Source organism: Pseudophryne corroboree, chromosome 5, assembly GCF_028390025.1.
Source record: "Pseudophryne corroboree isolate aPseCor3 chromosome 5, aPseCor3.hap2, whole genome shotgun sequence".
Classification (NCBI taxonomy): Eukaryota; Metazoa; Chordata; class Amphibia; order Anura; family Myobatrachidae; genus Pseudophryne; species Pseudophryne corroboree.
The window spans coordinates 741,647,154-741,658,511 of record NC_086448.1 but is presented as its reverse complement, the minus strand read 5'-3'; the positions used below and the strand labels follow the sequence as shown (position 1 = coordinate 741,658,511).

Below are 11,358 nucleotides of genomic sequence, written 5' to 3'. Positions count from 1 at the left end.
ATATAATAGAGCTCATATTACAACTCGTGGAATAATTGAGCGAGCTTTTGGCATCCTAAAAAGTCGCTTCCGGTGTATTTCCCATTCAGGTGGCACTTTACTATATTCTGCTGCAAAAGTCTGTAAAATCTTCACCGTATGCTGCATTCTTCACAACATGTGTATTGCCTATAGCATTGAATGGGAGCGAAAAGTAAGGGTCACTGAGGTAAATGCCTCAAATCGCTCTGATGAATATCATGGTAGTACCTTACATGGTGCTGGTGTTCGCTCCCAATTGATTCAAAGTTATTTTAGTTAATGTGGGCAATAAACCTCAACCTTTATGAATGTTTTTCTGATTTATGTGTTAATACAGTTGCTCAGAATAGGTTACCCATTGGTTCACTTGGCAGTGTTTATTATATTTCTGTTGTTTAAAAAAAAAAATTTTTTAAAATAAAAATAAAAAGAATATGGACTTAAAAAAAATACAGTGAAATGAGTAAATGATAATAAATGTATATAAAAAATATACCAAGGTCTTCTGGTTCTTTCAAATATGAGTTTTAATAAATGCAACATTTTAACACACACCACTGTTCTATTAGACCCTCCTTAGGTTTTTTTTTTTCACCAAGGTCACAGGTGACAGGCTTCATCACTAGGATGAGAGTAAGTTTTTATTTTTATTCAAATGAACATCTGAGTTGCTGAAACATATGTCAAACTAAAACAGAATATAAACTTCTCGAACAATAATTGAAAAAGATACATAAATTTGGGATTCTAAATTTGACACTTTAACAGTCGCTGTATTTTCCAAAAAATATGTATCCCAAGCGTAGACGATTCTAACTGAATATTTGAATGTTAAATGAAAAATAAATCTTCTTGCAATACAGATCTCAAAGATAACCGTCACCTGTAGGAATAAAAAATAAAATAATTCAACAATACAACAGCTTTTTAAATCATGGTTTTAGAGACAACTGTTACATGAATACAAAATACAATAAATGAACATACACAGGTTGGAGTAATCATTTTAAAAATAATAAAAATTTAAGAACAATAGTCTTTCTAGTGGCAACCAGTGGCATAAGTTTTTCACAACAGGTCAATCGGGTATTTTCTGCGAATGCATGACAGTCGCTTTGCGCAGGTGGCTGCAACACTGCTAATGAAGAAAGTGGTTACAGCAGCGGCCGCAAGCAGATTGACAGGACTTTGCATCTGCAGACCATTGCCATAGCCAAAGTTCCCTGCATGCTGATAACGACATGTAAGATTCTGCGCAGTCAGCATACTCAAGACCTTAATGGATTCCACCCTGATGGATTCCACCCTTGTGCCGCCACAACTCACCACCTTATCTTCTGGATCTGTCAGGGAGTGGCAGCATGCTGTGGGGCTTCTCGTACACTATCGGTTGATAAATTGTGAATAAAGTTGTACTACTGTGAGCCATAATTTGAACTGGGGGTGCTATTGTGTGGTCATGCCCCTTGACCGCAAAACACAAACCTTTTTGAGCTGTGCGACGAATGTGCACACTGTTCTTATTTTAATTACAGGTGGTGTTAAAAAAAAAAAGGACTGCTATGGGTGGGGGGTGATGGTGGTGGGAAAGGGGTGCAGGGTCAGAGGTAGAACTAGCGGTGGTGTTAAGGGGCAACAGCAAAATTTTATCCTAGGGCATAATATTGGTTAGGGCCATCTCTGTATGCATACACCTCAAAATATGTTGAAGTTTAATACGTAAAGATGTATTAAAATTTCCAAATATGCACAGTCATTGATACACATCCACTCTAACAGACACTTACCTCAAAAACTTTTAATCCTCGTTATCAAAAAAATTTCTTGGTCTTTTGAACAAGCGTTTTGGACGAACTATTTGTGCCATATCCCCAATCTCCTGCTGTTTCAAATGACCAGACTCTGGAATCTCTGAATTCAGATAATTGGAGTCCTCATCCTGTCCTGTCGGAAATTGATCATTCTCATCTTCATTCTCCATTTGTTCTTGATAGGATGGGACGTGTTCTACATCAGGATTTTTTGTTGCCTTTAATTTTTCTGAAATCGTTTCAAGATAATATATCATGGTTTCTTGATTTTTGCAGATTTCTTTGCCAAGCTCAGATATCACTCTTATTATTTCAGTTGAATCTTTGTGTAAAATTTCAAATTCTTGATTGACCACATTCTTATTTACGTTAAGGGCAGACTCTATTAGATTATTAATATTATCATTGATGGGAAATACTCCTGTTGCCTTTATCTGAGATTTACTCGTCATGTTTTTCAAACCTTCGTATCTTCTTCCTTTATTTATTGAAGTTGAACACTCAGGTTTGCCTTCTTGACTGTTTTCAGAATCACATGCCGAAGAGTCTCGAATCTCCAAAGTCTCCGTTAGTAGATTACTTGCATTTTCTGATTTATCCAAATCATACCTAATATTTGTGGAGGAGGTCTTCACTTTAAAATGAAAAAAATAAAAAATGATTAAAAATAAATTTAACTTAAAATTAAAAATAAACACCATTTAAAAAATTACATTTACAGTATAAAAGACATACAAAGTTAGCTTTAAAATTTTAACCATATGCATCTCAACATGGAGATTCCATGTGATATAACTTCAACCATCTTGCATTGCAAGAATATAGGAAAACAAATGAATGTTAGAATTTGTAGATGGGACAGGGCTTGAGAGCATACTCTTTAACTGGGATGAGTCTCTGCAGTATCATTTGAAAATCACTCTCTTGACAAAGGGCCCCACCACCCACTCCAGTGTCCACTGCTAGTCTGATGTCCGCTGCTTGAGAAAACGCTGGATGGCTGGGCCTTCATTAATGCTGTGACCCAAGGTGCAGTAAAATGAGCTGCCAATTTGCATCATCACTAAGCTGCACCATGATCATAGGGCAGAACAGGGGGGAGACAGTGCCCATCAGTGCTTAACCGGATCACCAGAGACTAACTGATGTGGCTAGTAAGGATAGTTATTGTGGTTTATCATTATCATTTCATACATTAGGAAAATATTTTACCTTTGGAGGAGTGGCTGACATCCATATTTTGATTCTTGTGGACAATTTTCTTGGCTTTTAACAGAGATTTTGCAGAATAAGATTTCATAGATTCGGTAGTTTTAACAAATTTCTTGCTTTGTTTCTGTGTTTTTTTTTTACCTGTATACATAAACAGAGGATTTAAAAAAATAAAACCAATACAATGTTAAATTCATATGCATTTAAACTAAAATGATAAACACAACTAATACAAAAACAAACCTAAAATTGCACAAGTTTATAATACTTACCTCTCCTGAGTCAATCGGCGGTGAAATCCTTTCTCCACAACGACAATAGAGTCTCAGCACATACTCTATTGCACATACACATACCTCTGTGAAAACGGCACAGTGGCCATATTCCTAAAAAAAATTCTTATGTGCATGTAGGAAAATCCTGAGAAATGTCCACTGTGCCATGTTTTCAGAGTTTACTGTAGGCACAATAGGCATTTGTTTCCCATACTGTTCAGAATATATTGCACTGGCAAAAAGTGATGTATCCGACGAGGGACTACATAAAGTTAAGTATTAAAAAAATGGTTGCATTGTGTGCAGTGGGCCCCCCTGAACCCTGGGGCCTATGTGCATCACACACACTGCACCTATTATAGATATGCCAATGGTCATATCTTTTTCCGCTCTACGTTGAAATTTAATTACTTCCAACTGGGCATTATATATTACATGTTTTTTTTGAGTGCCTGCCTTTTTTTTCCTTGAACAAATTATTCTATCTATCTATCTATTCATATTTATGTAAAATCAATTACCGAATGCTTTTGGTGGAGATACTGGCGCTTCCGTATCAATAGATTCTTCAATCCCCCTTACAGCGTTTAAAGACAACTTTTCAGATAACCTTTGCTCCCATGGGCACATGTCGATTTTTAAGCACGAACCTCCTCCAGTTTTCTTGGCATGAAGATGCATCATTGACATTTTTTTTTTCACCGCAATTTTGCAATCAGAATAACGTTTCTTGCAAACATATGCAGAACGAGGAACCTTTCCAACAGAGGAAACTAATTGGGCAATTTTTTTCCAAATTTTTTCTTTCCTTTCAAAACAATATTGCTGGCCACCGAGTTTCCCAAAAAGAGTTTTATAATTTGTCAGAACGCCATCAATAAGTGCCTCGTTTTCGATATATGTGAAACGTGGAGCCCTTTTTGGAGTTGCTTTCTTTTTATCCAATTCAGACTCCTCATCCTCCTGTGTAGATGGGTCATATTCAGTGGATTCATTGGAAATTTCTTCATCATTACTCGGAGTATCTGTCATTTTTAACATAAAGTTAAATTTTCTAAAAATTAGAAAATATAAAATAAAATCACTGCAACAACACAATAACAATGTTTGTAATAAAGACACAGAAAACAAAATACACATAAAAAAAAACTAATAAAAAAACATTATAACATATTAAAATATGTCACAGCAGCACTTGTTGGGCTTTTCAGATGCAGGAGATTGGAGTGCAGAACCATATTCTAACTTAACAGCTGATACCGGATTCCTAAGAAACTTTTTAACATTGGTTTGCACTACAGAGGTAAATATATATAAAGATATATATAAAGATATATATATATATATATATATATATATATATATATACACAAGTGGATGATGGCACGGCACTCCAAGGCGACTTGTTAAATCATGACACAAACGGCAGAAGTTCAGCAACGTTTCAAGTCTGAGGACAATGTATATTACATTGAAACGTTGCTGAACTTCTGCCGTTTGTGTCATGATTTAACAAGTCGCCTTGGAGTGCCGTGCCATCATCCACTTGTGTATACGTTCATTTGCACAGGCACCCGGCGCACAATTGCAGTTGGCTTATGGGAGAGCCGGTACCCTCTACTTGTATATATATATATATATATATATATATAAAGATGAGTCATGAATAATTGGGTGCAAACAAATTTCTAAATATTTAAATTTATTAATATGTAGAAAGTCCACATGAACCAACACAGTATTACTATGTATGTATTACTATGCTCATGATTTTAGATGATATAAAACAGGGCCGGCTCTAGGCATGTTCGAATAGAGCCGCCGCGCGGGGCGCCGCGTGCTGGCGCCGCCATATTTGAAGCTGGAGCCAGCCCTGCTCTGCAGCATTGATAGGCCCTGCCGCCCGGCCGTGTGTGCGCTATGCGCGCTGCGCCGGAGTCTGACGTCAGACGCCGGCACCACGCAGCGCGCACAAGTGGCCGACCGGCCGCCCGCACAGGCTCAGCAGTACTCCTCACACACTCAGCGCCGCAGGTATTGGGTGGGAGGGGCCCACATTTATGGATGGCACTGTGGGGGCATTTTTGGCACACTGGGGGCATTTATGGCACTGTGGGGGCTTTTCTGTCTCTGTACCTGTATAAAAAAAACAAAAAAAAACCATACACATACTTGAGAAATAAAAAACACACACACCACATACATATGGCAAAAATAAACAATAACTGTGGGGGCATTTTTGGCTCACTGGGGACATTTCTGGCACTGTGGGGGCATTTATCTGGCACACTGGGGGCATTTATCTGGCACACTGGGGGCATTTCTGGCTCTGTACCTGTATAAAAAATAAAAAATAAAAACATACACACATATTTAAGAAAAAAAACAACACACACGCCACACACATACATATGGCAAAAATAAACAATAAAATAGATAAACAATGTGGACTAGGCAGAAGGTACAACAACAAGCAGAAAGTCAGCTAATTTAGTAAATTTACCAGACCACCCGTCCCATAAGCTATAACAACTGGGGCGTCATTATGAAACGCTGAACCGTACTCCTGCATCCCATAACACACTGTCGGCATTACGATGCTATTGGCAGCCCTGAAAGAAAAATTTAGACCAGACTCACCTGTCCGCGCAGTACTCTCCATGGAATGGCGCCAAGACCCTCGGCGTCCAGGAAAAATGACTGCGCATGTCCGGAAAGCACTGCATCCCGGAAACACAACAGCGCATGTCAGAAAGCTCGTGCAGCCTTGCACATGCGCAGTACGCATTACCGGGACACCGCATCTGTATCGCAGGGAGGGTGAGTTTTCGCAATGACTGATTGCGATTCAAAAAAATTATACATGGGACGGAATTATCGGGATTTGTGCAGCGGAACAAACCCGAAAAAATATAGATAATTCACTACTTTGGCCACGAATATTAGTACATCCCGCCCTTACTATGTTACTATTTTACAGCCCCTGAATATACACATACCACCCAAATAAACCTATATACATGCCCCTATATATACACATACCCCAATATACTGTGATTAAATAAACCCCTCCTATACTGTACATTCAAATTAAGTACCCATCCCGGGTACTCCAGCATACACACACAACACCGGGTTACGCTGCACTGCTTCAGTACACACACACTGGGTTGCACTGCACTTCTCCAGCACACACACCGGGTTACACTGAACTGCTCCAACACAAACACACAGGGTTACACTGCAATGCTCAAGCACACACCCACCCACCCACAGGGTTACACTGCATTGCTCCAGCACACACATGCTGGGTTACACTGCACTGCTCTAGCACACACATGCTGGGTTACACTGCACTGCTCCAGCACACACGCACACATGGTTACTCTGCACTGCTCCAGCAGACACACAAAGTAGGTTACACTGCACTGCTCCAGTACACACACATGCGCCATGTTACACTGGACTGCTCCAGCACACACACATGGGTACACTGCACTGCTCCAGTACACACACATGGTTACACTGCTCTGCTCCAGCAGACACACACACTGGGATACACTAAACTGCTCCAGCACACAGCACACATACACGGTTACACTGCACTGCTCCAGTACAAACACAGGGTTACACTGCACTGCTCCAACAGACACACACTGGGTTACACTAAACTGCTCCAGCACGAACACACACACACACACACACACACACACACACACACACACACACACACAGTTACACTGCAATGCTCCAGCAGACACACACTAAGTAACACTGAACTGCTCCAGCACATGCACACACACAGGATTACACTTCCACTCCAACACACATACACACAGGGTTACACTGCACTGCTCCAACACACATACACACAGGGTTACACTGCACTGCTCTAACACACACAAACAGGGTTACACTGAGGCTCCAGCGCGCGTGCACACACACACACACACACGCACGCACGCACGCACGCACGCACACACACACACACACACAGGGTTACACTGCACTGCTCCAACACACATACACACAGGGTTACACTGCACTGCTCCAACATACACACAGCTGGGGGGACGCCCAGCACAGGGCTAGTCCGCCCCGCATGTCAGGGCCAACCCCCCACACAAGTACAAAAGAATTGCACAGCGGCGATACTTTTGTACTGTAGGAGTAGCTCCCAGCCAGCGCAGCTCCTGTGTGCTGGCAGGGAGCTACTCGTTGCAGCCCGGGTCGCAGTGGCTGCGTGTGACGTCACGCAGCTGCCGCGGCCCACCCCCCAACGGTCTGGGCACGCCTGCATTGCCCGGACCGCGCCCCCTAAACGGCGGCTAAATGCAGCCGGCCCGCCCCCTCCCGCCCAGCGACCGCCTCTGCCTGTCAATCAGTCAAAGGTGATCACTGGGCTACAACAGCTGTCGGCTGTCTGCCATGCGCTGGCGCACTGCAACACCGGCGCATGTGCAATTCAGGCTTTCTCGCTGCTGTGCGAACACGCACAGCACCGATCAGGTCTGAATCAGCCCCCTTGTTAGAAATTGAATTTGTATGTTCTAAAACTGACCACTACTTATACTACAAGTGAAACTAAAAAAGTGTATTCATCATAGCTGTGTACATAGATGATTTGTTGCTTGCTGGGCAAGAAAGCCAAATAGCTGAAATCCAATTGTTGTTAAGTACCAAGTTCAAACTAAAAGACCTTGGTCTGGCATACTAGGGCCTATATTTAATAATAATCCGAGTTTGACCGATTTGTGTTTTTTTTTCTAAGTCCCAACACGGGAATTCACTAAGCACAAATCTCGGCAGTGTTTGGGCTATTCGTAATGGTTTTACTGGCAAAGTTCAGAAATACGAATGAATAGACCATCAGTCAAACACGGCTGTTATTTCATACAACACGGCTATTCACTATTCATTCGTATTTGGGTGTTAGTCTCTGAGTGCTCAAGTGCGGGTGTTTTTTTTGCGATTCGTTAAAAAAAGCAGCAAAAAAATAGACCTGCTTTTTCCAGGCGAGTTTGGATAATCATGCACGGATCAATGAGATCTGTGCATGGTTATCTATGGGAAAGGGTCTGTTTACTGTAAAAACTGAAAAAAAAATTGCGCGGGGCCCCCCCTCCTAAGCATAACCAGCCTCGGGCTCTTTGAGCCGGTCCTGGTTGTAAATATACGGGGTAAAATTTGACAGGGGATCCCCCATATTTAAACAACCAGCACCGGGCTCTGCGCTAGGTTCTGGTGCCAAAAATACGGGGGACAAAAAGCGTAGGGGTCCCCCGTATTTTTAACACCAGCACCGGGCTCCACTAGTCAGAGAGATAATGCCACAGCCGGGGGACACTTTTATATAGGTCCCTGCAGCCCTGGCATTAAATCACTAACTAGTCACCCCTGGCCGGGGTACCCTGGAGGAGTGGGGAATCCTTAAATCAAGGGCCAGGGGTGAAGCCCGAGGCTGTCCCCCCCATCCAAGGGCGGCAGATGGGGGGCTGATAGCCAAGTGTAAAAATAAGAATATTGTTTTTTGTAGCAGTGTAACCCTACCCTCAATACCTTGAACGAGAGCTGTCTATGTATTCTATTAAGGGATGGTTACCTAATAGCTGTGCCTCCACTCAAGCTATGTGTAGTATTTAACTACCGTTAAGGCTTGCTTGAGTAAGCCTGATCTCTATCCTTAGGGGATGATTCCCTTATATCATAGATATATTATCTAATATACCTGTCTCTTTCTTCCTGGATCTTCAGATCAACTTCCAGACGGACCAGACACACATGGAAAGTATAACACTTTAATGACCAGTACCAAATGGATTAAGTATACAATAACATTTCATCAATTACACATTCCCCTTTAAGTCATTAATCCATGCTAACCCCCGGTCAATTAGGCCTATACACAGTACCTGCATGCAATACAACAAATCCTTTTTCTTTTCAAGACACCCTTAGGTGTTAGAGTGACCCGGGTACTCTTAATATGATAGTGCACTATAAGGGCCCATAAACTTCCTAAAAATAACAGCAGTTAATACAGAATGTCTGACACTATGTTTTAGTATCAACTATCAGTTCTCCCTTCAGTTAAAGAGAAAGATGTTTGGCTCAGTCTACTTATGGTAGCGATTACTTTCTCCTATAAGGTTACTTATAGTTCCTCCTTGGCAGATAACAGAAAGTATCTATTTAGCTCATAGATAGTAACATCAACAGTTGATTACCAAGGAATCTGTATCCTTTCCTCAGTAAAAATGTTACCGTAGTTGTCCAGTATTAAACTAAACTCCTAAGAAGCTGGTATGATAAACCTTTGTTATGCTGCGTCCTTGTGTCCATTTGAAGTAGCTGATGCTTTCTATATTTCAGAGCATATATAGCTTTTCGATTCCTGTATGCCTCAAATTATTGTTGTCTCTTAGGATGAGTCTATATTAAATATATCTGCAAGAGATGGTTTCTCTTATCATAGTCACAGCGAGCTCAAATCCTTTAACTTTAATACTAATAGTCTCTTACGTGTCAGTCCTTCTTACGGGTTCACGAATATACATATAACACAGTTGTATTAAAGTGCCACAAGCTAGTCCTTGAATCGGGATGATATTCTAATCCTTTGTGGCTAAGAGGCTTTAACATCCATCCAATGTCACTGTAGTATGGCTACCTTTAATGTCCTTGCCTCTAATTCTGCTAATTCAGGGGCATAAATACACACATTAGGTGGCAGCTTTAGGGTGTTACTTTCTATTTAGCGCTGCGGAACAATGTCTCTGGCTCTCCTTTGACTGATGTGATGCTGATATATGGGGGAGCTTTAAAACTATTTATGAAGCGTTAAACAGTTCAAGTTTCACTCCACTCCTCCTGTTACATATATATACCCAGTGCTTTCTACCTTCTCCTTAGCACTATGATTAAGCCATACATGGAACTGTAATTATAGGTCACTCTGACTACTGTGACCCATTACTATCCTCCTGCTTAATAGCCATTATTGCGGCCTAGCCCTGGAGTCCTTAGTCCCAATATGAAATTGACTATGTACAATAGTCACCTATGGCTTGCTGTGCTTAGTGTAGGGGTAATATAAATGGCTGGATTATGCACTCACACTTCTACGATCTAGTGATGCTGCTGCAGGCTGCTCCCCCGACTCCTCCCTTACACTTACAGCCACACAGAATGGAGCCTCTGCTGCTGGTCCTGGCTTCTTTGTTGTGGCTGTCAGAGTCTGTGCCGGTAATAGGTAGGAAGGAACCCTCTCTGTCTCCCTGTCATAGGTGCGCCCTTCCAATACTGCTGGGTGAGTTGACTAGCGCTGATGCCGGGTTCTATGAACAGTGCTGAGTCTCAATGCTGCTGTCACCACCTTTACAGTAAGGAAGCCCTGTTCTGGCTACACACACTAAGCCCCCTCCGGCCGCCGCAATGTATACCGCTCAGCTCTAATGCGAGCGACGGCCGGAGCAGCAAAAAACTATGTCCTCTCACCAAGGGATATGCAGTCTCTCCCTCAGCTACACTCACAGCACCTCTCCACCCCTCTCTAGTAGTCACATGACCCACTCTGAGGTGATGCCCCGCCCACTGGCAATCACCCCACTAGGTGATTGACAGTTAGGAGCACAAGGACATTAACCCTTTAGATACACTGTGAAACCATAAAATAAGCCTTCATTGTATTCACCACTACATTTACATCAATGTACATACAATTACATATATGTGAACTGTATTATTTACCTCAAAACATGCATACAGTATTACAACATCCATTAACTTTTATATGAATAATATATATGCTTATACTCCATTTTAGTCACCATATTATAACTACCTCAGTATAAGTGTTGTTTAAACCCTAAATCAGGGTTACATTTCTCCCCCTGGTGCATTGTCACTGTTTAACATCTTTAGGTGCCAATGCACCATCTACCTTACTCACTATGCTAAAATAGTATATATTCATTCACATCCATTAGCAAGCCACCTCATCTCAACCATTTTAACTGTTGGCCAAATAGGGAGGGATG

At 41.6% G+C, this 11,358-nt stretch overlaps 1 protein-coding gene across 3 annotated transcripts; it reads right to left on the bottom strand.

Moving 5' to 3' along the window:
- Positions 1-530: 530 nt before the first annotated feature.
- LOC134929408 (uncharacterized) lies at positions 531-10,883 on the bottom strand. Of its 3 annotated transcripts, none has more exons than XM_063925050.1 (5): positions 10,817-10,883; positions 3,841-4,373; positions 3,045-3,185; positions 1,809-2,466; positions 531-904 (listed from the first exon to the last, which is right to left on the bottom strand). In XM_063925050.1, the coding sequence occupies exons 2-4, from the start codon at positions 4,358-4,360 to the stop codon at positions 1,820-1,822; spliced, it is 1,308 nt and encodes a 435-aa protein (XP_063781120.1). In that variant the 5' UTR covers positions 4,361-4,373; positions 10,817-10,883; the 3' UTR covers positions 531-904; positions 1,809-1,819. The 3 variants fall into 3 exon arrangements, with proteins under 3 accessions (XP_063781120.1, XP_063781118.1, XP_063781119.1); XM_063925048.1 differs by lacking the exon at positions 10,817-10,883 and adding an exon at positions 10,437-10,807; XM_063925049.1 differs by lacking the exon at positions 10,817-10,883 and adding an exon at positions 10,497-10,807.
- Positions 10,884-11,358: the final 475 nt, after the last annotated feature.

What these genes read in the sequence shown, in the direction of transcription:
- LOC134929408 (XM_063925050.1), bottom strand. Translation starts at nt 4,360, where the DNA reads ATGTTAAAAATGACAGATACTCCGAGTAATGATGAAGAAATTTCCAAT. An exon ending in ATCTCCACCAAAAGCATTCG is followed by an intron (nt 3,186 to 3,840) that starts GTAATTGATTTT and finishes TTATGTATACAG; the next exon opens with GTAAAAAAAAAACACAGAAA. An exon ending in TGTCAGCCACTCCTCCAAAG is followed by an intron (nt 2,467 to 3,044) that starts GTAAAATATTTT and finishes TTCATTTTAAAG; the next exon opens with TGAAGACCTCCTCCACAAAT.